At 41.9% G+C, this 26549-nt stretch overlaps 1 protein-coding gene across 1 annotated transcript in view; it reads right to left on the minus strand.

The window, feature by feature from the left end:
* Window positions 1-25479, minus strand: part of INPP5F (inositol polyphosphate-5-phosphatase F) — a 39150-nt gene extending 13671 nt beyond the window's left edge. Inside the window, exons 1-8 of the mRNA XM_066323493.1 lie at window positions 25355-25479; window positions 12480-12560; window positions 5877-6013; window positions 5067-5195; window positions 4308-4475; window positions 3937-3993; window positions 2450-2648; window positions 161-340 (exon numbers count right to left, since the gene is read on the minus strand). Coding sequence (XP_066179590.1) covers window positions 161-340; window positions 2450-2648; window positions 3937-3993; window positions 4308-4475; window positions 5067-5195; window positions 5877-6013; window positions 12480-12560; window positions 25355-25451 — 1048 coding nt within the window. The 5' untranslated portion in view covers window positions 25452-25479. The remainder of the gene's footprint in view (window positions 1-160; window positions 341-2449; window positions 2649-3936; window positions 3994-4307; window positions 4476-5066; window positions 5196-5876; window positions 6014-12479; window positions 12561-25354) is intronic.
* Between the last annotated feature and the right edge of the window lie 1070 nt (window positions 25480-26549).

Raw genomic sequence — 26549 nt, forward strand, 5'->3', positions numbered from 1 at the left:
AATTTTGCTGCATTTTGCTTTCTGTGCAAAGATGGGACACAAATTTAACTTTCAATAAACCTGCTTCATCCTTCTACATATGCACCACACCCACATAAATCACTTCAAAAGAAGAGCTCCAGGGCACTCTGGTTTTTAGGTTTTTCATCCAAATACTCACTCTTGTCCAGGCGGGGCCGTGGGTTGTATCTGTATCCAACCTGGCTCCAGAAAACAGGCACAGAGCCTCGTGTTTGGATGTAGGAAAGGGTGTGATTATGGACATGGATCAGTTGCTCTGTCTCAACATAATTTGCCACGTTTCCATTTTTATCAACACCTCTTCGCTTATACCTCATTCCTAAGGAGGGGGAATGAGAAAGGTCAAGTCATATTTAAGTATTTGCCTTAAATATTAAAAATTATGTTCCTTTTTTTGATTTTGGATAACATTTATTTACATTATGAGCAGCAGAACGTAAGCTGACAGCACAGGGCAGTTTAAAGTCACATCTTAAAAGACACATTTCTTCCTGTTCTGTCACATTTAGGACAAAGTTTTACTCACTATTTTTCATTAACCTAAAGGCCACTTTTCCTGTCAGAGGCTCCACTTCTCACAGTGATCCCACAAGCAGCCCAAGAGGATTTGCATGTTACACAAAACAGAAGCCATCCCCTCCTTGTTTTAACTTGTGTAACTTTTTCTGCCCATTAAGAGATAATGCTCCTCTGACTACAGTTCTATGCCTACCCAGCTCTGAACTGCTCATTAACAGAAATGTCTTTGCATATCCTTGACTCAAAGGCGAGTACATCATTATTTCAGAAAGGATGCAGGTGGTACCAAAGGAAAGGAAAGGAGTAAAAGCTGGAAAAATATTCAGGGTCATGGAAACTCAGTTCTAAGTCCTGAAGTAGCATTGAACCAAACTCTTAAGCTGAACCTTAACAGCACAGAAGGGAAGAGGTCAAAAGTAGGGAAGGGAGAAGAATGAAAAATGCCCATAATAGGGACCTTTATAGGGAAATTGTCAGAGCAGCATTACAGCCTTTAATCAGACAGGGAGAAAACTCTACACAGTTTATGCTATGGACTAGAAATCAGATGAGCAAAGTGACATTAATAGTTAGAAGGAATCAATAAGAAATGTTCCCTCTAGAATGTTGCTGTAACAATTTAGTGTGAAAAAGGCAGACTGCAAACCAGGTACGACTCAAAGCCTGAAGTATTTACTCCAAGTTGTTCTGACAAACCATTTTCCTTGGAACTGAGTTAAATGCATCCAAGTGAGCTGTGGTACAAAGGTGCAGTCCTACAGCAGGGTAAGCTCAACAGGGTTTTTTCTGGGTTGTTTGACATGTTAAAAACCCAACTGTGTAAGAAAGGAGTTGGAGATATTGGAGAGTGTCTTCATAAAAATCAGACAGACTGAAAAGCCTGGAGTTGAACAGGATTTATTAAGCTGTAAAGTGATTCAGTCTTTCTGAGATCCCAAGGACAGGGAATAATTTCTGTTTGCCTTGCTACTCTAAGTCAAATAAGGTACAAGACCAAAGCATGGCCACATTTCACACCTTGCCCCTCACAAACACCTCCTGGGACACAGGCATGCACACACATGGCTTTTCAAGCCTCTTCAGCTGCTGCCAAAGCCCTCAAAAAGCTTTGAAAATTTAACTCCCATCCAAGCCTACCAAAATCTACCAGCACAGAGTTAAAAGCAAGGTCCTGATCAGGGAGATCTCTAAAAAATGGAATTCTGCCTCAGGAATGTGACCTCCAAGGTTGCCCTCAGTGCTCCTGAGCAGACCAGTGAAGCTCCCTCAGCAGCTGTAAGGGTTTTGGCTTCTTGATCTCAGCCGAGGTCAGGATGAAAGACACGGGAAATGAAGATGTCAAGTTTGGACTTGGAATGTTTTATTATATCTCATCTATTTACAGTATTTACAGGCTCATGTGCCATGAGCTTAACTAGCAAGCTGGGGAAACGAGGTGAAATGGAGAGCTTCTAACTCTTTCCAAGGTCTTTTAACTGATAATTACCCAATTCCAAGGTGACACCTCTATTATTTATGGTATTGACCCAATAATGACCACCCAAAGCCTGCAATGCAGACCTTCTTCACCCAAATTAGAGAAAACCACCCAAACCAGAGAAAACCACCCAAACCTGTGAAGAAGAAGGTGAAGAATAAGGACAAAGACAGCACCCAAAATCCTCCATCTTGACTCATATGTATTACTATACACTAAAACCCCAAATTCTAACTTTCTAGGATTCCGACAAGCAACCACCCCCAGTGAGAGCTGTAGGCACTGCAGCCTCTCCTGTGCCTCCTCCCAGCAGGGAAGGCTGCAGCACACACTGACAGGGGCTGGGATGTGCAGAGCAGCTCAGCAGTGTCCATTTCCCCCGTGTGCAGGGCTCAGGACCATGCCCAGCACCCCCTGGACCGTGTGTCCTACCCGCTCTGTGCCGGCTCCGGCGCGAGATCAGGGCCACCAGGAACGTGGGGTGGATGTCATCCACACAGGAGGACTCCTGGGGAGGGGTCTCAGGACTGCTCTTGTCATCATCAGAAGATTCACTGTAGTTTACCACAAGCTCTTCAATCTGCACAAATCCTTGGATGATGGGGATAATCCAGAAGTCCACTTCAGCATTCTGGAGGTTACAAAAAAACATTTACTTTCCTGTCGGTCCAACATTACCTACAGTTATTTCTGCCATTTCTCATGTTTATAAAACAGATGATTCACATGCTTTTCATGCTTTAATTTTTGCCTTATCCTTATTTCTGTAAGAGATACCACCATTTTTCCTCCATTAGTCACAATGCTTTTGAATCAGGAGAAAGAAAGCAACTTTTCGACCTAGTTTCTGTTTTAAGGCAGTTTTAAAACCTCTGTGTGGACACATACTGTATCACATTTATACAGGAAGGCGGATGTTAGCCTATTTTCCAGCAACACAAAGCAGCATAAAGCTTCATATGGGCTAATTCAGTCCTCAAGACAACTGGTTCATGGCTCTGCACCCTAAAACATTGATTTCATAAACATTAAAATCCAAATTCCCCACTAACTCGAGGTTATCCATTTATATCTTATAATATGAAAAATACAACTCATTACATTCCTGCATTGCACACAACTTTTCACAGAGGACATAGGTTTACCCTGCTGTGACTCCACAACCATTTGTTCATGTACAATTATCCATGAAATAGGAGCAGGGCATAAGGCAAAATGTCTCCTGTCATCCCTAAAGAAAATTAGACTTGGCCTAAACTGGCATCCAGAAGTTAGAAACTTAGTCCTTGATCTACAAGGTTAATTTAGAATGGTGGAAGGTCATACACTGAAGAAAGATTGGTGGTTTGCTGCTTCCTTATGTGCTCATTAGCCAGGAAAATGTTTTATTTACTCTGAACAGATGTTCAGGACAACTTGTTCTACACTGCTTTTACACTGATCAGCTACTGTGCTCAAAGAGATAAAACACTGTCCTCCACTGTGGAGGGCCAAAATCTTATCTCAGGGAAACTTTGGAATTCCGAGCTTATTTCTTTTCTGGCTCTTCCCTATTATCAAGCTCAGCTCTGTTCAGGGATAATCCATTTCCCGTAAAAATACAACTCAAATTTACCTTCAGAAATCAGCACAAACACATCACACCAGGTTGTTCTACACTGCTTTACTGCAGTAAATGTTTGAATTCAGCTGCTGTTCACTCCTTAGCAGTGGTCACAGGCTGACTGGGAGGCTGGCTGGGGGCAGAAGGCAGTGCCAGCTGCTCAGCTACAGCAGGCACAGCCCTGATCCTGACCTGTCTGCCAAGCAGGTTTGTAATCAAACACCCACAGGGCCTTCAGCAAACATTGCAACTAAAAAGAACTAAAGAATGCACGTTAGAAATAAGACTCACAATACACATTAGAAATAAGACTCACATCAACGCTGATGAGATCTTCAATCATGTGCTTGTTCCAAAAGAATCTGTCATCCACCTGTTGAGAAGACAAAAGGGCAGGTTTTGCAGTATTACAAGTTAGGTTTGGCAATAGCTGTGGGGAGAACACCAGTGTCCCTCAGTTTATTCACTACACCTGCACAGACAAGTCAGTGCCTTTAACACAACACCTCAGTTCAGGTCATGCTGCACACACCTTTGTTTCCTTGCACCTGAGCTGGTTACAGGACAAGGTGCTCAGTTGCTGTAAAACGTGACCAGCCAGGTTTGGACCATGACCATTACTGGACAGCAGATCCCAAGAAGATGGATTCCCTTCGCTTGTGGAAGAAACAGACACAAACCACTCACTTTTCTCCACAGGGGGAGGTTGGTTTTCTCACAGGCGCTCTGCCTCTGCACAGAATTTGTCAGGTCATAGCTCAGGCTGTAGTAAAAGGAGTCTGAATCCATGAACATCTTGAACAGCTCCTCCAATAATCTCCTCTCCAGTCTCTCTTTCTCTTTGCTTTCTCTAATCTGAGAAAAAAAATGGCTCTCATGTCTTTTTCTGTGAGTGAAAAAGACTCCAGTCATATTTTCCATCTCCAATCTTGGAGGAGAAACACTTTCCCAGTGATGAGCAGGACCTTAAAATTCCCAGCAGAGATAAACACAAGAGACAGCAGCCACAGAAACATTATTCTAATTTTAGTAACTATTGTTTGACTTCCTAATCCAAGCCATTATTGTGTTAAAAGCAGTTAAATGAGATTGGATGGTGTCTTCTGAGAAACCAGGCACCAAATTTTGTCTCCAATTCTATATTATAGGAAATACTAATGCAAAGCAATTTCTGGAAGTTTAGAACCTCACTAGATGCTAATCCCGCTAAAAAAGAACTTTATTAGCAATTCTGCCAAAATTATATAATTACAAAATGGAAAAAAAAATTCACAGAAGAGCCACAGCTAAATAATCAAAAAAATTAAACTGGGCATCAAGACAATAATTCTACATTCTGCAGTTTTTCTTAAGGTCTTTGTATTCCATTTGATCATCCACCAAAACCTTTGAATTATAAACTCAACATTCTGGAAGAACAAAAAAGGAAACAATAGAAAACTTTACCTTCTTTTTATTTGGAGCAGACACATTAGATTTAATTTGAGTAAGAGTCTTCAGCAGGAATTTTGTGTCATCTGGGGACTGTGTTATCTTCTCTGGCTTGTTTATCCCAAAATGGTGCTTTTTACAAAGCTAAAATAATGACATTGAATTAAAGCCAACATTTAAGTACTCTTTAAAAATTCAAAGAAAACTAAAAGTCTACAAAAGCAAGATTTTGATGTCCACAGACCTAAGGGTGACACTGAAATAGAGGGGGAACATGCAGGTCTCCATCTATAGCCTAATTCTCACTCCTCTATGAAAGGCATTTTCTCCTGTGACTGTGAGAATCTCTGCCTCCATTTGACATGACTTGAATACCCAGATCCACCCCAACTTCCACCCAAATTAAATTAGCACTACTCATTTTTAATCTTTGTTCCTTTATCCATTCTCTTCTGGGAAAAAAATTGCAATATTTTAAGTAAAGATTTCCCTTTAAGCCAAGTTATAGAATTAAGATTCCAAAATGAGACGAAAGCAAGAGGATCCATTAGGAATATACTTTCTCCTGGTTCAGTAAATCTTATTCTTGTGTGGTATTCCAAATGATCTTTATGAAATTCAGGTATTGTTTTGTTGCAATTTCCCTTCCCAGCAGAACCTGTGATTTCTGTTTAAAAAAATACTTCTTATCAAAACCAGAATTTTAAAAAAGCACAAAATATTCAAGACATTTGCTTATACCAGGAAAAAGAGATGAGAGGCATTTGAGTTTTATGTCACTGAAGCAGGAGGGGGACAGGCAGAGTTCCTTGATGATGGCCATACCTCCAGCTCCAGATCCTGAGGTTCTGTCTCAGAAAGTGGAATCACTGCAATCTTTGTTATTTTGTAAACCTCATGATCTCCTGGAAGTTTGCCAATCAATGCTTTCTGACGAATTAAAAGCAGCCACCATGGCAAATCTGGGAGGGAAAAAAAAAAAAAAAAGAGATTAGTAGATGCTTTCATTTGTTCTGTCAGGAATTTATTTTGATTAGTGTGCCAGAAACCATTTGACTAGAAGAATCCAGTGAAGGATGATTCGTTATTGTTGCAATAAAATAAAACTAAGGAAAAACGCCTTAAAATATTTATTCAGTCTCTAATATACTAAGGAGATTAACTGTTTTAGAGACTTACACTAAAGTTACCCCTGCTTCACCTATAGCAATTAACAATCTCTAGGATGAGGCACATCCCCACTACTTGAGAACAGCTGGAGCTCAGACAGCAAGTTAAGAATTTCCCTTTGTACCTCCTGTCTTGTCATGCATCAAGTAGCAAACAAGACAGACACAGGTTTAATCCTGATTACAGGATTCATGAGTGAAGAAATCTGATGAGCAAACATGGACTGCACCATAAAGCAGTTCACACGTGTTTAAAGGCTTGTGGCATCGTTCCTGAAGAGCATAAAGTGGTGGAGAAATTCCTAAAATAAAAATTAATGAAGATCTTGGCGACAGGTGCATTCCATGCACACATTCAGCCTACAGCACCCACACTTCAATGAGACAGGGAAACAGAGCAAACATTCCCACTGACTGCTGAGGAGTGCCTGGACTTTCCCAGATTTCAATCCCTTGGCCAGAGCAGGAGCTTTGTTTGCTGAGCTTTTAGGAGTCAAAAGCAAAAGTTCTGTTAAGGAAGATGGGAAAAGCAGAGAAAGTCCTAGAGACAAACATAACACACTCACTACTTCTCCCAGCTGAGAAGCAGCCAACTGAGTTCAGCTGAAAAGGTGATATAAAGACATAAAAAGCCTGCTGTGATAGACTTAAATATTCTCCCACACTTGTGATGGCAGAATGTGTCATGTATTATGCCTCTGAATACCATATACAGCCTTTGAAAAGCCTAGTTAGCAGCCCTATAGCAAATACAAACTCTGTTCTCCTTGCTCAGTAAATTCCAAACAGTATTTTATCCTCTGAATGCTTAAGAAAAACACAGAAAACCCCAGCAGTTTCTTTTATCTAAAGGAATAGTCATTGCCAACAGACAACTGTGTGCTGTGACACTCCACTCCTCCCTTTGATCCTGCATCACTGCCTTTAAAAAAGAGATATATTTATGTTGGGTATTAAGAAGCCTTTAAAAATTTTAGATCCTCATAACTACAGACCTGCTGTGCAAGAGAGAGAGGCAGGAGAGGAAGCAGAATGAAGCCATGCATCACTTCTTTCACATTCATGGTCCTGTAAAGGGAGCCCTGAACCCTGCAGCAGAATCCTGATCTCTGCAGAATCAGAGACACCTCAGGTCAGGAGGGATCTCAGGGGGTCACCCTGGTCCAGCAGGGTCAGCCCTGAGGCTGGAGCAGGTTATCCAACCTGTCACACAAGCCACAAATCTCCTAAAACTGCTCCAAAGGTACCAAATCAGGAGAGGAGAGTGACAGCAAAAGCCACTTAGTGATCCTCACTGAGCAGCAGGTGCTGGAGCAGCTCTTCTGTGCAGGTGTAGGGAACAGGCCCTGGAGAACACCTGCCCTTGCCCCAGCACCCCAAACAGCAGCCATGGGGAAAGGGAAACAACAGATTCTGTGCAACAGTGAGAGGATCAATGAACAGGCTAAAAAATTCCTTTTGCAAAGGAGAAACTGAAATGCTGCCAAACCCACCAGCAGCACATAAAGATGCCTATCAGTCCATCTGAAAAGGTCTGCCCTTTCTGTGTTGGTTTGTAATAGGCAAACCCAACAATCTCTGAAAAACCAGGGCAATCCAGGCTTTAACAGGGCAGATATTCCTGCTGGGCACTCCTATAATCTCACCTATTCCCACCTGCAGAAAGCTGGCCACACAATTTACTCCTAGGACATCACCAACGTATGACAACAAACAAAACAGACACTCTTCTAAGGGAGGCAACCATCTGGAGCTCCAGGGAATTAATCAGTAGGATTCTATTGGAAATTAGTGTAAGGTAAAGGCATGTCTGAACAAATATGCCATAGTTAAAAACTGGAAAAGGGAAAAATCTCTGCCCAGTCTTCCCCCAACCTGTATTAACAAACCCTGGTAGCTGTAAACAAGAATTTAAGAGCTTAATACAGACAAGTGAGTTGAGTATCCTTTTGTCATTTTTAAAAACACACTGAAATGTCATCTTGGTGTAGATTGCAAAACTCTTTGTATTATAGCCAGAGCCACAGAACATTGAAAGAAAACAGGAATTCCCCAGCAGATCAAAAGCAAACAGTCAGGAAGCAATTATGCAGATAAAGTATGCCCTGAAGTAAAAGCTTCAACAATAGCCATAAAAGCAGTATATTATAATGGGCAACAATATCTAAATAACTGAATCCCTAAATACAGAGAATGTGCTTCTGCAGTCAGAGGGGAAAAAGCAGTTCCACAGGTTAGTTACTGCCTGGTCAGAGTGTGAGGTGAGGTGTGCACTGCAGAGCAGGACAGCTGTGTGCCACTCCAGAGAAGCGCACCTTCCAAGTCATCTCTCAGGATATAATGTTCATTTTTAGAGTTCTATGAACTATGGCAGAGCAGATGGCAACAACTAGTTTGAAGTATTGCACCCAAAGGAAGCTATTACCTCTCATTCCTCACTAAAATGGAAATTTACTCCTCTGTTGTCTCAACACTGCCAGCACAACGCTGCTGTTTTTCTCTAACACTTCCCCAACAATCTAGCATTTGCTTTCCCCTAAATGCCTTTGCAGTAATTTTTCATAAACTGTACATGAGTTTACTGCAAATGCTGCTTTCTGCAAGTTTTTTGATTTTAGCCAAGAAATTCTACGCTACCAATTTCATACTTTTTGTTACTTGAACAATTTAAAAATTGGCTTCAAAACCAATGCTTTGGGGTGTTGACTGTATGAAATTCAGTTCTATCTCCATGAAGAGATTTCAGATGCTGAACAGTCTGTGGTTTCTATCAAGATTCAGAGGCATGCTAACAAAAAAAAGCTGGGGATAAGGAAGGAAGAACTCCCATTTCCCTCCTGCTTAAAGAGTCTGTGAACTCTTGCCAGCAATATTTAACCTGGGTCTTAATTAACCAGCACTGGAAGAACACTCCAAATGAATCCAAGTACAGGGGTGTGCTTTGACCAAGGAACAGAAGAACCTTGGGCAGAAATGATTGTGTTAAATGACAGTTGCTGGAACTGGTTAAGAAATCCAGCTTTGGTTATAGTCAGATATTCTGGACAACAAAACTCAATTCCACAAAGGAGATACTTTATGCAACAGAGGTGTTGCCTCTATATGGTAAGATTATGCAAAGACAATTTTAGTTGTGCATCTTACCAAGAAAATGTGCAATGATCTATTGCAGTAACATCTCCACAACACATCCTAAAACTCTTTTCCTTTTACTCCCATTGTTACTCTGCATTTTCTTACTGTTTTTAGGATGGGCCAGAAAATGGTAAACAATCATATCCTTACATTCTGATAGTCAACCAATGTTTTATTGTTTGTTTGGCTTTGAGTTCCACGCACACACACAAAAAAAAGTACCTGAATGTTTTAGAAAATTCACTTTGGGGAAGAACAAAATACTGCTTTAAATAGATTTGAATCTCAAATGTGAGTGTTCAGAGGTACAACTGGCCCTCTCATGTCAAAAATTCCATGAAGAATTAAAAAATAAACCATGTAATATTGGCTAGCTGGTTTCTATGAGACAGCTTCCCTGTCACAGCAGCTTTCCTACAAATTCTCCTGTATGAGGCAAGCAATAAAACGAGCAAGATTAAGAGTAAATTAAAACCCATCCCTAGTCACAGCTCATTGGCAAGGGTATTCCAATGCTAAATTACAGACAGCCCATGACTGATTACAGGGACATTTCAAGGTCATCTTAGACAATTCCAGCATTCTTGCAATAAGCAAATCTTTCCAGAACATATGATCTATGTCCAAGACATGCAAGTGCATACAGGTTTTGTGACAGCTCTGGAGCTCACTGGTAACAACTCTAATACTTAAAAAGGCATTGAAAATTTCCAGCACTTGTGTGTGCTAAGGATTTTTAAAACCTCTTTTCAACAATAGCTGGTAACAAGGCTCTGAGCAGGACAAATTCACCAAATAAGCTTCAAATTAAGTTTTCTGATCCTCATACCCTGAGGGCAGAGGAGAAGAAATCAGAGCAGCAAGTCCTCCTGCTGCAGGTCAGGCATCTCACCCAGCTCCTGCAGCACAGTCCTCCCACTGAGCGTGGGCAGAACGGTCCAGCAACGTTAAATATTTATACAACTTCTGCTGATAAAGTTTCCAGGTGACAAAGATTGATACAAGAATAAGTAATGAAGACAGGTTACTGTTACAGACTGCTAGATGATTCAGCCTGAGGATAACATCAGGCTACACTTGAATATGATCAAGTAGGAGTTCATTGAAAATAGCAGGTTTGGGAAGAGCTGTGTAGGACACCTCAGTCAGCCCTCTCGTTGTGACTGCAGCCTGATGGATGACACTCATCAGGAAATGGCAGCAAATACAAGGAACTCTCAAGAGAAAAGTAAGGATAAACAGCTGGAGGCTTTCTTTCTTCAGACATTTAACAGTAGAAAACAAAACACCATTTATAGGACAGGTGGATCACTAAATACCAGAATACCTACAACAAAAAGAAAGGATGGAGAGTTTGTGATGGGGTCATCTGAACAAGGCAGAGACAAAAGGAAACACTTCCACTGACCTAAGCAGCAACTAAGTGGAATGTCTGGATGAGCTTAATTGATTCAGGAGCTCTATAGGACACTTGGAAAGAAGAGATATCAGGCTTATTACCTGATAATCTTAATTTACCTGACAACAGCAAGCTGACACCTGTTGAAGTGTCACACTGTGGGGAAAGTTTCAACTCGGATTTCATAAACAGAGGAAGCAGCTCACAATAAACACACATGCAAAGATCTTCAGTTGCCACAACCTACTAAAAAACCTTCCAGAAAGCATCTTTGAGGTCTCCCCTTTCAAAGGCTTTTATAACTAGACTCCCTAGAGAGTAGGGGGGAAGGCTTTTGTGTACCCAAGAGCCTGGTTTTAAAACAAAACGCCACACCCCACACAAACACAAAAAACATGTGTCAAAACCAGTCACTGAGCATTTTCCCACAGCAGAAAAATGTCATTACTGGAGTTTAGCCATCGTTCATCATGGACAGCACATGCTGACCAGCACAGAGAACCTGGACTAAGAGAAGAGAAAAGTGAGATGGCAGAGTCTGAACCACTTCATGTCACCAGATCTGAAAAAGGGTGGCTGAATAAATCTGGAGAATGAGCACAGAGAAAAACATCAGGTGAAGTTAAAGAAGATGAAGTGATGAACTAGGAGGAGGACTTCATGGACAGTTGAACTCTGAATTATGACTCCCAGAAACCAGACCAGGGGTCACAGTACCAAGAGAACCACAATAATCCCCAGGACTTATCTGCCCAACACTCATGCCAGGGTGTCCCAGCCCCTCTTCTCCATCTCATCATTGCCACCCTGAGCAATCTGTTTCTATTTCAAGGGACCACAAACATCTGATCCATTTCAGCACTTAATCCATCCTGCCCTCCTGGAACAAGCTTGAAACTTTACCTGTATTGATCATATTGCCAGGTACTACTTTAAATGCAGGGTGTTTCAAAAAGAATAGCACACAGCAAGGGTTTGTGGCTACCTTCCCTACCTGCCAGTAAACAGACAGCCAGAGCTCTACTGGCAGAGTTATCTTCCTGGACAAAGCTGGTATATATCAAAATTAATACTCATTATGGCTACAGGGCTTTGCAGCTGATAAAGCAAAAGGAGTACTGAGTTTATTTTACAGGAAAACATTACTACAATCAGTTAGAGACAAGCTTATCATTAAAATAACAATGAATTCTACACCTGCTGGAATTTTATAGCTGTCATTTAACTGCAAACAAGTTGAAGTGTTCCTTTTGCTTTCAAATATTCCCCTACCAAGGCAGCAGTTATTCTTCAGGTTTTCATACAGCATTGAGAATTCAGGCCTTATACTTCTGTGAAAGCTTCCTTGGTTACTTTTTGCACTGTACCACAGGAGAACAACAGGAATCTCCTTGAAAGGATTATTCCAAAATATTTTAAGAATTTTACAAACCTCACACAAGAGATTCAAATAAAACTTCAAATACAGTTTCTACTATTTGCGACTGCAGTTGTCTATTTTTACAAGACAGTGCCAAATCAGAACACACATATCACTGGAGAGCAGAGTGAATTTGCCTGTGCAGCTATAACATAATCACCTTGACAAGTCCATTTGGGGAGTGCTCCTCTAAGGCAAAGAACATCACATCATTCCATTGGAGTTATGCAGTATTATTTATAATATCACAGAACTGCAGCAGTAAACAAATAAAAAAACCCACCAGGAGAGAACAAAGCACATACCTGTATGCAGCTGGACTTTACCAATGACTCCCTCTACCAGGCCCAGGCAAATGGGGTTCCAAGCCAAAAGAAGATCAGTGGCTGCAAAAAAGAACAAAGCTCCTGTTTTTAAACAGTAAACTCCACTTTCCCCAACTTAGAAGGCAGAAAATGCACAATTCCAGCAATAATAAGGTGCTGCACATGTCCATTTTTCCTTGCTACCAAGTAGCTACAAAAAAAAAAAGACTAAGTTTCCAACACAAAGCCCTACCACAGATATCTTCCAGATTTTTGAGGGGGGGAAAAGTACCTTTAGGAGGCAGTCATTGAATTTAATGGATTTAATGATTTAATTTAATCTCATATCCACTGGAAATTTTAAGGTAAGCAAAACTTTACATGGCTGTAGTGAAACTGAATAGAGGTCACTGAGTTAACAGCACAGCTTCAAAACGCAGTAGATGTTGCCTTTCACTCCCAGCTCTCTCCCATTTGTATCCAACTACTATTACTTTCACATCCTCTTTCTATAAACATGCACACACAGACACTTCCTCTTTTGTTAAAACACTCTCCACAAGTACATGGAATATCAAAGCACACACAGTTAAGGTTTAGGTTGGTTTCTAGTTCTCCTACTCTTAATAAATTCCAGTGAACCACAGGAAGTAGAAGAGAAAGCAGGAAGAAAATTAATTTCTAACTGTGGTGCGGTACCTGTTCAAGGATTCGAGACTGGGGGAAAGAATGAAATTCCTGTTGCAAATCTTTGAAGTGAAAACAAATACTTAAAAGCAAATATCTGTGTAGGAGAGAAAAATCTCAAAAAGGAGGTTTTTCCTATACCATGAAGGACAAGTTTATTATTTACCAAAACACACTTGTTCCAAGGTAAAAGAGTTTCTCCAGATTTAACATCCAGACAAATTGAATATCTTACCTATTGCTGTAACTAGCTGGACATTTGAAAGAAGAAACTCACAAAAGAGTACGAACATTTTACCTACGATGATTTCTTTCCTTCTTATAAATCTGAGGTCTGCAGGCAACAACTGAAAGTATGGTTTTATTTTTTACACACTTTGTTCTAAAACACTGAATCCTCCTTAAAACATTTGTATTTGAGGCCTTGATATTCCAAGAACACACACTGCTTTCCCAGCTTCCAGCATAACATTTAATAGCCCTAGCTTCAGCCAATTTCCTCATTAAATACAAGCATTTCTATGAGCTGCAATAGAAACAGTTGTAGTCAGGGTAGATCTGGAATGAGCTCATTAAATGGGATGGGTGACAGGTGCCTGGACACAGACAAGCAACAACTAAAAGGCCACAGCAGCAGAATTTAAATCAATGTTTGCAGCAGCATGCAGGGCTGCAATAATATGTGTCACTACACTGGACCAAACTCCTGTTTCTTCTTTTCTCCAGACAGTGGCTTGAGCTGCACAGAACCTTGTGGGAACCACGCCAGAATAAAATGAACTTCCTAAGGAGAATAACACAGAACCTTGTGTGAATTATGCCAGAATAAAATGAACTTCCTAAGGAGACTAACACAGCAGAGCATCAGGAAATCAGTGACGGTGGCTATGAGAAATTGAAGGGTTTGATGTGCCCTCAACCCCTGCTGAAGTTCCTGAACACATCTTGTATCCTCCTGCCAGATTTGTGCTCGTACGGAACACGTTCTAGAACAGCCTGAGCTGGGTTTCCCTCCAAAAAACACACAGGAGTAGCTCTGTGCTGAGTGGGAGATGTGCACCAGCAGCAGAGAGGAATGCAGGCAGCCTTCCTCACTCCCAACTTTCCACCTTCTTTCCCAGTTCACCCACACAATCCCAGTTTTCTCTTCACCCTGGGACTCTTCTAGAGCTGCACTGTCTCACATCTCACCTACTTCTTGCTCTCTTTGTAATTAGCTTTAAATTCATAATTCAGAAATATGAATTTAGCTAAAAGCCAGCCAGCAATATCAAGCAGCAAAGCCAAGCACAGGAGGAATTGAAGGAACCAAATCAATGAAGGTTCACTGTGGCTACCACAAGCCCAGTAATCTAGAAGACATTCTAGATGTCTTTCTAAAACTCTGATTTCCTGCTGTGACAAGATATTAGCAAGAAAAGCTCACTTGCTATCCAGAGCTTTCCTCTAGGAGTTTACAAGAGATTAAAGAATGAAGAAACAAGATTTTGTTTTAATTAGATGGATAAGGAAACAACATTTTAGACCTGCCTGTTAAAGGATATAAGAAAACTGGTGTTGGGGACTGCACAGACAAGTGGATTTTACACAGATGTTCTATTACTCTGTTCCTCTGACAGGAATTCCACAGGAATCCTGATACCCCAGCAGCAGAGACACAATGAGAAATGGCTCTAAACTTTAAGTACAGACAAGCTTTGGAAAAGAAGAGACTGTATTTGGAATCAAATGCATATTCCACTTCCAGAGTTTAAAGGCAGCAAATACAGATCCACCAGCTGGGCAGCACTGCCTCTTAGGTAGGTGTAATTATCAAGCTACTAATGGTAAAGGCTGACTGCTTGAAGAAAATTTTCCATGGGGAAGGCAGGGCATAGATGAAAAAAACCCAAAACCACCATATTTAGCAATATATAAGGGGTTTACCATGGGGTTTTTTCAGTGTCCAAGAAAACCTAGATGCAAAGAAGCCTTACAGGAGAAAAGCTTGTAGGCTGTGAAAAAAACAATTGTGGGATCACACTGATTTCCTTTTGGTGACAGCACCACAAAATTTGGTTTTCTTACACTATTTCTAGAGAACTTTCTATAGGAAAGTACATGTGAAAGCACAGAAGCAAGCCAGTTTTTTAAACTAGATAAAACATATCTGGTTCCAAGCTGATTAGAACTTTGTTATTGGTTAGAATTCAGTTTCCTGTGTGACAGCCATATCTCACTCAGAGCCAACACCCAACTATGCTGAATAAATGTCACTACAGTAAATACCAATATGAACCTCTTGCTCCTAGTGAGTACACCCTGGAAATAAGAGATGGATGAACCAAACAAAACAAAGGTTTAAATATGATTTCCCCACCCATCCCCAAAGATGAGCTTTCATGCACTCCTGTTTACTCTGTATAGGAAGAAGCTGTCTCCAACTTTTGTCTAACACTAAAATTTGACCAAGACTGTTCCCTTGCTGCCATTTGGTAAAACTGGCAGCAGCAATCTCCAGTCACTGTCTTGTATCTCTGAAAAATATAGCCACTCTATATTTAAAATCATTACATAAGCAGAGATTCAGAGATCCAAGAATGTTAACTGCAAGCCTGTAGGATATAAGTATTTAACTGTATTATATTTTATAGAATTTAAGAGGAATCCTAAGATGGTAGACAGTGATATGTGCCACAGAAGGTATCCACACCCTTTTGAAGTCGTAAAGACTATAACCATGCAAAACAAAACCGAAAGTCGTCAGCTGAAAGTTTTCAGGTAGCACATATGAGACCTGGTCACATTTCTGACTCCTGAAAGCTGGAAGAACTCATGACAAACTTGATTCTTTTTTCTTCTTTAAAGAAATGCCTATCAGTGAGAATTAACCACCACAAGGTTCTATCAAAGGAACCTCTGAACTTTCCTTACAGACAAAACAATGTTTCGAGACATAATGTGAAATACAATTTATCAGTAGTCACTCTTGTTTCCCCACACAAGCTCAACTTCCTATAAATGTCATACTAGTCCTCTTTTGAACCTCACAGAGCCAGGAATAAAGATTTATCAACTTTAAACTGCAACACAAAGACATGGAAACAAACTTCTTACAGCATTGTGTTGATGATAGAAGAGCAGTGTCTGCTCAGTCCCTGCAGAAAGTCAGAAGCTGTGTCCAGAATGAATCACTGAGAGCAGTGAGGTGAGTCCCATGGAAGATTTTTCCTGACTTGAGGAATTCTCTGCTGTCCTCAATGTGTTTAAATTTGAGAGAACTGCCAGTGTTTGACAGGCCTTAACACTCTGATGTATACACTTGCTCACCAAGTGTCCGTCCTGAAGTACAAAACCGCTCATTCCTTCCCTTAGCCTACTAAATAAATTCCAGCTGCTGAAACAAATGTTGGGGTTTTTTACTGATTCCTGTCAGAGATTAATGCCCACTGCACTGCATTTACCATGCACAGCGATTGTATCAGCATTCAGTGGCAGCAGAACAGAAACCCTGTCACAAATTCAGAACAAAACCAGCTTTGATGTGATGGACTTCCACCACCACCCTTCAGAGCTCACCAGCAGCGACGTGGAGCCGTGCAACGCCAGATAAAGTCTCTTTAATTCTTCGTGTTTACACAAACACAACCCTGATAAAGGTGATATGAAAGCAACTTGGAAGAGCATCAAAACCCAAAACTGCTTTCTGGCTCTTTCGGCTGTCTACCACCAGGTCAGTTGTCCCAAGGTCAGGCACAAGCTCTGATAAGAAAACAAACCACTGCTCTGGGATAAACCACTTGCTCAACACAGAATGGCTGGAGGCAAGTCTGGGGCTGGAGAGGAGGCTGGCAGCTTCCTCCTGAGAAGGCAGGAAGAAAACCAAAACATTTAATTTGTTATCATTTGAATGCAGCTCATACTACTGAGCTGCTGCCTGGTTCAGTCCATTGAGTAGCTGTAATTATTTCTCTTCCAATCTTGCTGCAGTTCAGAGGGCACAGCTCTTATCTCCCTCCTTGTTGGCATTTGGGAATGAAGCTCAGCTAGAAAGTGTTTCCTGACAGTGGAATATCAAACATACACTGAATAAATCACATAAATCATCACTGAATTTCCTTCTGGTTACACCTCAGCCTATAAGCATGGGCACTGATGTGTCAATTCTCAAAAAGTCTTCCTGGAGTCTGGCAGGGCACTAATCCTCCATCATTTTCACCATTCAACACAAGCCATAGATATTTATATAGAAAAAATAAAAGCAGAATGACTCATGTCATTTGACTATGTATAGCCAAAATAAATCACCCAGCTCTGCTAATGTAAATTTTAACACCAGAAGTGTTAATTTTCAGGAAGCAGCTTCAAAACTATTTTAAAATAGATTTCAGGAGTTGGTTTTTTTTTCTTTAGATTGTGTATGCTTTAGATCAAAAATAACTGCAAGATTTTATTATTAGCAGTATTTGACCTTTATGACCTCCTGTGGCTTTTCAAAAGAAAGTCTGCTTCCAAGCTTCAGTTCATCTTTGAATAGTGTTCTGGAATTTTAGACAGGATTAAGAGATTACAAATTAACTGGGAAGACTTAAGAATATAAAGTTGAACTTCTTTCTCTTGGAGAAAATAAAGGACTATTTATGGAAATAAAACTTAGGGTCCTTGAGTTCTCCTTTCAACATAGATTTTTAAAACTGTATTTAAGCCACTTGCACAAAGATGGAGCACTAGGACATTCAGTGTGAAGTGATAATTTTATTTACTTGCATGTCCTCCTCCAAACTTGAAACAAGTTATTCCTTCAGCTGATCACCTGCTTTATTGGGACACTTCCCTTCACTATCTCAGCATTAAATGAGATGAACACAAACAGGGCAAACACAATTCAGTGACAGATTTAAAGCACTGGGACGGGAGCATTTGTACACGACATTTGTATTGCTGCTGCCAAAGCAGGATGCAAGTCCCAGAGAAAGCACCTAACAAAAATGAATCCCTGCTACTCATCTTGACAAAGAAATACTTCTTTGTATTCTGGTGCAGTCAGAAAAATCCCTTGAGTCACCAGGCATTGCTTGGGAAACTGGAAAACATACGGAAAATGTTCAGTTGTCTGGAGAGTGTCCAATGTTACATGGAACTGCACAAGGAAGCCCTGTCCTAGAAGTGGAAACAAACTGCTGTAACCAGTGTTTGCTCCAAACACAGTCTGACCCTGTGCCTCAGTGGCCTCCAAACTTTTCTGTCAAACGCCACACCAAGAAAAACAAACTCAGCACACAGCCTAAATATGTATATTTATTTATCAGTCCAGGAGAACACGTAAATAATTTATATTGCATGCATTGTAAAACATGCAAAAGGTAAGAGGTTTTTAATGGAGGAATAGACACTGTTTTAAAACAGCATTTGTCTTGATTAATGGTACAAAATATTTTCTTCCAACATATTCAATGTGCTGCCTCGAGCACCCACAAGGTGTGTGCACCCCACTTTAGACACCACTGATGTAGGTAGCTAAATACCACAAATATGCATTTCAACCATCTGAAACAAGAATCAGCTCCTCACATCCCTTCCACAAACCTGTAAATACCATTCAGAAAACCGCCCAGCAGGGACTCTTCAAATGCAAATAAAGTGCCAAGCCACTGGAGCTCAGAGGTTTGGTTTTTTGGTTGGTTGGTTTGGCTCTTTTTTTTTTTTTTTTTTTTTTTTTTAACTTTAGAGCTTCCCTTTATTCTTCACATTGCTGAACTCTGTTAGCAAACACATCTTATCAGAAGTAAAATAGAAAAGGAAAAAAAAATATCTTTGATCCTTCCAAAAGCACCAACTCTGCACTAATTAATATTATTCCACACCAACACACATTCATTTCCATTTTTAGCTGGTATTTCAACAAAGCTCAAGTTGTTTGAGGATATACCCTTAAAGATAAGAAAGCAGTAGGTTGTCTGCATTTTTTTTAATCCTATTTACTCTGTAAGAAGGAAACTATCAATCAGGCAGGGGAAAGACTTTATTCAAACCTACTTACAAAACTGACAGCTTAAACACTATGTTCACTCATTCTAAAGACTGTCTATTAAAAGTTTGCTCAGTTACAGCTATACGGAAAGAAGAACACAAGAAAGACATCCTATACTCAAAAATTTAAAATATAAACATTTGCTGAGCAGAAGGATTTCACAATTATGGAAATTAGTTTGTTTTACTAATCACTGAGCTGACTTATGCTAATGCTTCTTAAGAGCCATGAGAGAATCACAGTGTGAGCCAAGTCGAAGCAAGGTGAAGTTTCCCCTCACTGTCACCTGTTCTTCTGCTGCCATAATTAACTTTCCTCTGTGACTGTCCAACTAATCAGTCTCAAAGCACAAGAAGAGTTATTGATTGGAAACAACCATTTATAACACTAAATACGGGAGTTAAACTCCTTTAAGTGGCAAAAATTTGGCATTTGTTTCAGGAACAAGACAGGATTTCAAGCCACTCCCCATATTTCTCCCTTTTTTTTTTTTTTTTTAATCTATTGGGGACAATTTGTCTACTCAGAAACCAAGCAGCAACATATTATTTAAATGTTACTGGCATGCATATATAAGGAAAAACTTAACCATCACCCCTAGGTGCAAGAGTTGCTGTTTGTCTTTAACCAGAAACAGACAAGGAAAAAAAAAAAAAACAAACCTGAAAGATAACAATTAATGACAGACCAGCATATTTGCCATTTACATCTTACAACTACCTCTTGGGCAAGGTCATTTACTTTTAAATTTGGCTCAGAATTCTGTTTTCCAATTCAAAGCATGTTCAAGGGCCTTCTTTTCAGTTTTGCAGAGACGCAGCAAACACTGCTCCAGGGCTCTATTCAAGTAAAATTTCTGCCTTAAAAGGAAAACCTCAGTGTTCAAGTGCTATTTCATTCATTTGGGTTCAGCTTTTGAGGAAAACAATCCTCTCCCAGTTTTTATTGGGGGAAGATGTTTGGAGCAAGAGAACAGCATTGAGGATTAAGTACTAGTATTCCTGTTTACTAAAACCAAGCTTTAATAAAAAACACTACCTCCAAATTCTTTCTCTAAATATACAAACAACGATTTCTCCTCTTCTTGATATTCCACTCCCATTACTTTGTTTTCTGTCCCATTCCAATCTACAACAGTTGTTTGGAAAGAACACAAGCAGCATATCAAACAAGTGGCTGCCTTGTCCTGCAGTTCAGAGCTTAACACTTAAAATCACCAAAGTTTTAATGTTTCCTTACACATACAGCTGAAATATCACCCACACCATTAAACTGTGAAACAACCCAATAAGAAGAACAAGAAGTGTTCTCCCACAAGCCCTTAGTACAGATGCAGACCTTTCTTAATTGAAATCAGTGTCCTCTGTTCTAAATACTTTAGCTGCAGTTAGTCTGCAATTTCCTATTCAATATTTAGTTAATACTAACTCATGAGATCAAAGATGAGTCACTTCTGCCAGCAAAATACAAGCCACAGAAATCCACTTAAATTAGATTAATTTTCTTTCTGGGGAAAAAAAAAAAAAAAAAAAAAAAAAAGAACCAGCAACACCAGAATATCAAGACATGAAGCATTTGGAGTTTTTCATGTATTTAAAACCTCAGGTCATTTCAGCATGGGCAGAAATTCCAAGACATCTACACATCTGTGTTGGGAAAAGTTTGGCATTTTCAGAACTCTTAGGGAAAAAAAAAAAAAAAAAAAAAGAGAGAGGAAGACCTCTGTCACACTCAACTCATCACCTGCTAAGATTCAACAGGAAAGCAAACACCTCACCTCAAGGTTTATTTAATTCTCACCAGGATAGGCTCTAACACACTATCAACCCACTTAAGTCTCAGTTTTAGGTTTACTATGCTCTATAAAAAGAACCATGGATGGAATTAAAAAGTAGATCTTACTTATAAAAAGCAGAAAATAATTTCCCTCAGATAAACATATAGGAAGAGCTCGCCTCAGAGTCGGAAGCTACAACAGCAAGTAATGTATGCAATATTTACTCAAACAAAGGATATAGAATAGATGCAATATTTAATCAGCCCATTCCCCTGGTCCCCTCTGTTCTCTTTCACAGGAAGGAAAAAGCAGCAACAAGGACCCAACTGCTGAAGCTTTTTTCAGCCTACGTCCTCGCTGGGTTGCAGCTAATGCAGATCAGTTCTGACATCTGGTTTGTCACATACGCCACAAGTACGTGGTGCTGACAACCAAGAAAAGAGTAGGGAAAAGAGGGAACAGAATGAGCAAGCAAGGGTGAGAGGCAGTGCAGTACCCACTGCAGCTAAAAAGGTGTCAAAAAACAGCTTGAGGTTTCTTATGAAGTAACTTGAAATACAGAGAGAATTTTTCTAAAGCTCCAGCCTCCTGTGGAATCCATTTCCCAGAATAGATAGGCAGTTTCCAAGACATACTACTGAAATTCAGGAAGGCAATTTCCTATGAAGTAATTCAGTAGCATGACTTCACACTCAGACTGTCACCTCTCAGAGCCATGTCTAGGACTGCTCTGTAGACTTAAAACTTAGCAATACACTTTTTGGTAGCAGTGGCATCACTCCTTACACCATTCATTTTCCCAAGGCCTTCACCTGAGCACTTCCAGTCCTCCCACAAAGGAACTGCTGCTCCTCCTCCACTCCACAGCCATGAAGAAGAGCTCAGGAATTCTGACAAGTCATCTCTACATGACTCCTGCAATGCCTTTGAGGAGCAAGGCAAGCACACAGCTGGAATATTAGATGGCCTTATGATTAGTGATTCAGAGATGATTTCACGCTATCAGACTGACACCTAACCTGAAATGTGTCCCCTGCTACTCTGAAAATACTGTTTGGTAACACATCCCTCACAACAAGTATTTAAAGTGCATTGCTTCAGTTGCTGACTCACAACCGTTTTCAACAGATGAAAATGAATACTGTAACAATAAATTCCTAAAGTGTTTGTTTGAAACAAACAAATGCTCATCTGCCTCTAGTTTATGCCTCCAGAGGTAAAACACAGCTTAACCCATCTTACTCTTTCAGGCAGAGGCAACACAGCCTTTGAGCACGACATTCCCAAAAGCTGTGTTAGATTAATTCCAATCCGTGTACCCCTCAAAATATTTGGTAGGGTTGTTCCTTTTTTTTTTCTCCAGAGCAGTGGGAATCAGCATAGTTACAAGAAATAGTTTTAGCAGCAACTATTCCTAATCTTTTTTGACATTAGTGCCTGGGGTCTGATCAAGGCCAGCACAATGATAATAGAAGCTTTCACACCATAACAGCCTCATTCCTTCTTCCACTGCCAAAAAAGCAGGGAGGAGAATTTGGTGTCTTCAACACTTTTTATCCTTTACACACACACACATATATACGTGTATATATGCAAATATAAACACATAATTGATACAAGCATCATCAATTAAAACATATTTGTAATTTGTGTAGAACTACTGGTCAGGAACAGCCACACAGAGCATAAGCAGAGAGCATAATCCAGGAGTGAAATCCTGACCAAGACCTGATGTAAAGCATTTAAGGCATGGTTGAACAGCACATGTTTTTTCACTACACTGAAAAAAGCACACCCTCGACAGCCAAATTCTTTAAAAAAAAAAAAATCTATGATGCCAAAGTGATTCATGGATTTCCTGCAGGTGACTCATTAGTGCTTTCACTTTAGAGAATAAAAAAAACCCTGAAACATCTTGTAAACACAGGCTGATACCCTTCAAATGAGGGCCAACCTCAGACTTTGCTTATGGCAAATATTTACCAAGAGTATTTGCCTTTTCTTTTTTTAAATTCAAGCTGTTGTCTCCATGATTCAAAGAGATCAGAAATACAGTTCTCAACATTAGCAAATTTCTGAACATGCCTTTATAGCTGAGGGAGGAGAGTACTTTAAAGCTTAGCATCAGCTCTTTAGATCCAGACCTACCCTCTCAAGTAAAGATTTGCAAGGTTCACCAGTATTATCTATTTCAACCCATGAATGCCCAAAGATTAATTCAGAGCAGCCTCAGCAAGACAGAATTTTTAAAACCAAGGCCTCCAAAACCAGGCAGGGACACACAGCTAGATCACAGCCTTTTGACAGATTATTAAACATGTCAATGAACACAAGTTATGACTTTGTTGTTTTTTTTAACACAGCAGTGACTCATCACACAGAAATCCATTTACTCATTTCCGGGCAGTGGCCTCAATAATAAATGGTCAAACATAATAAAATTGCAAATTTGAGGATATGCAGTTTTGTCTTAATACAAGAAAGAGCTATTGATCCAAGAAACACTTCCTGTGCGAGAACTGTTCCTTTCTTGGGCTTACTTTCAACCTACTAAGGTATTTCATTTCACAGATCTGGAGTCCACTTGTCAAGAAGATGATCCACGGACAGGGCTGGAAAAACAAAACTGAAACACACGGAAATGGGAAAACATTGCTAACAATTGAGAGTTTGGAGCAGGCCAGGGGACTTCAATATCACATTACCTTTCGTTAATCTGCAGGTCACACACAATAGGGATCCCATGGAAACTGCCTGAAAATGCAGAGGCAGGAGAAGGACAAAACGCTGCTGGAGCAGCAGGCAGGCAAACTGCTGGGCACTGGTAAAGCCTCCACAAAGTCAAGGAACACCAAGGAAAAATCAAACACAGCACTGGCTGTGTGAAAGTAAGGCATTGATGCTTTTAAAAGTTAAAAGTTATCAAACATTAATCTCCAGAACTACAGATCACTAGTTTGTGTTTTAATGACTGTGGGTCATGGAGGAGCTTTTAGCCCATGCAGACGGCTGTAAGCATGATAAACCTAAACCTGTTGGTTTTTCTCCCCTGTGAAAGCACACATTTCACTGACTGGCAATACTGTCTGCTAACTTAACACCACTTATTTTGTGAGATCATTTGCAAATCAAAGAATTGCTGGGTTAGTGAAATTGATGGACAAGAATTAGTCATGCTAACTCAGCACAGATTGCAATTTTATCTGAGAGACACAAACAAAACTGCGCTGAGAAGACACAACTCAAGGATGAAAATATAACACAAGAAAGTGCAGTATGAAAAACAGTTCTTTGGAAAAACACAGATAACAACGGTATTGAACGTTTATGTTTAAAGCTTGTCCAGTCTTTCACAGAAGCTCAAAGAGTCTACTGTACTCAGATAGTCAGCTTGGTCATATACATACTTAGCCACCTTTTTTAGCATAACACAGATGCCAATTTTAGAAAAGTGTAAGTAACATCTGTGCAGCCTGCCACATGTTTGGTGAAACACCCAGCTATTTAGAGTTTCTTTAGCATCTAAGCAGGGTCAGCACGGTCCTTTAAATGAAAGCTACGTATTAGAAACACAAAGAATGAGGAAAACTCATAGAATGGTTTGGCTTAGAAGGGACCTTAAAGATCATTTTGTTCCAACCCCCTGCCATGGGTAGGGAGCCCATATTATGCAAAGCAAGATAATTTCTACGGGTGGTATTTTATTTTACTGAGCAACCTCCTAAGTAGGATAGGATAATTACCATTGTTTCAAAATTCCCTTTTACACAACTCCGTCTCAATTTTTGTTCGCACTGCCTTCCCTTCAGCGGAGCTCCGCGTAAATGTCACTTACACAGCCTGTAATCATTGAAAAATTCAGAACCACTTCAGAAGCCACCGAACGACAGAACGTCAAAGGGTTGGAATGGACCTTACACATCACCCAGCCCCTACCCGGTGCAGCCACCTGTTCGATTCCTCCCGGAACAGGAGACCAGGGGACACATCTGCCCACAGACGCAATGCCCGAGCCCCGGGAGCATCCCTTATGTAAGGCTGCCAGCGGCCGCACACGGCCCTTGGCCCCCGGCGCTGCTCCCGGGGGATGAGCGGTGTCCCCGGCACCGATCCGTGTCCCGCGGGGCGCGGAGCCCGGGCGGGGGCAGCGCTGCTTCGCCTGCGGGGAAACCACGGCACGGAGAGGGACAGCGGCGCGCCGGCCGCGACACCGGGACACGCGTGACGTCCCGCGGCCCCGGGGACTGCGGGGCGATGGGCAGCGGCACCGAACCCCGCGGCAGCGCCGGGGACACCGCGCCCGGCCGCGCCGCCGCCGCCCCCCGCCCGCCCCGGGAGCTCGGGGAGGTCCCAGCCCGCCCTTCCCCGCGCAAACGGCGGGCGCGGCCGCGGGGGTCTCACCGGCTCGCAGCTGCAGGCTGCCGTCCCTCCGGCTGCACCACAGCGCCCGCTCCCCGCTCTGCAGGATGTAGTGGTCCTTGGCTTGGAACAGCTCCATGCTCGCCCGCCGCGGGCACAGAGGGACGGAGGAGGGAGGCAGCGGAGGAAGGGAAGGGGCGCTCCCGCCGCTCCCGCCGCCGCGCGCGGCCCCGGGGCGGAAGGGGGAATGGCCGGCACGGGCTGTGGGGGGGCGCGCGCTCCCGAGCAGCCGCGCGCGGGGGCGCGCACGCGGGCGCTGCCCCGGAGCCGGAGCGCGAGCGGGCGGAGCGGGCGCGAGCTCGGGTTCCGCTCCCGCCGCCGCACGTGACAGCGCCCGGCCCCGCCCCGCGCGCGCTTAAAGGGGCAGCGCAGGGGGCGGGGCCTGAGGGGGCGGGGCCCTTAGGGGCGGGGTTCTATGGGGCGTGGTCTGCAGGGGGCGGGGCTGGGATCCCGACCTTGACCGACGGCCTCGGGTGGTCCCTCAGCCCCTTCCCCTCAGCCCCTTCCCTTCCCCTCAGCCCCTTCACTTCCCCTCAGCCCCTTCCCTTCAGCCCGTTCCCTTCCCCTCAGCCCGGCTTCCCTTAGATCGGCTCCCCTCAGCCCCCAATCCCTCATTTCGGCTCCCCTCAGCCCACCTTTCCCTCATCCCCGCTCCCCTCAGCCGGCTCCCCTCAGCCCTCGTCCCCTCTCCCCTCAGTTCTGCCCCTCTCAGCCCTCAGAAGGTGATACACGGTATAACTCGTGGTGAAAGGAAATCTCAGGACCATAGCACAGGGCTCATCCTTATTTTAAATATTTACCCAGAAGGCGGCACCTCCTGATGAAAGAGCAAATCGTGCCCTCTGTCTGTTCTGCAGGCAACACTGGAAAATGTACCCGCAAACTTGTCAGTGCTACAGACCCTTCCCAGCCTTACTGAGGGCTTGTCCACAGGCTTCCAGAGCTTTTGTTTCACTACAGAAGCTGAAGTCCCACTCCTTGTGAAATATAGAAGCGATGGACACAGACAAAAAGCATCCCGCCCTGCCCACAGGTAGTTCCAGTGAAGGGCTGCTAGCTGCTTCAATTTGCAAATGAAAAGATTTACCAATTATTGTTAAACCACCTACAGTAGGAGAAAAACACTGCTTTCAAACCACTCTTTGAAAAGATTGGTTTCTCTCATACTGCTTTTCTC

Source organism: Sylvia atricapilla, chromosome 8 (genome assembly GCF_009819655.1).
Source record: "Sylvia atricapilla isolate bSylAtr1 chromosome 8, bSylAtr1.pri, whole genome shotgun sequence".
NCBI lineage: Eukaryota > Metazoa > Chordata > Aves > Passeriformes > Sylviidae > Sylvia > Sylvia atricapilla.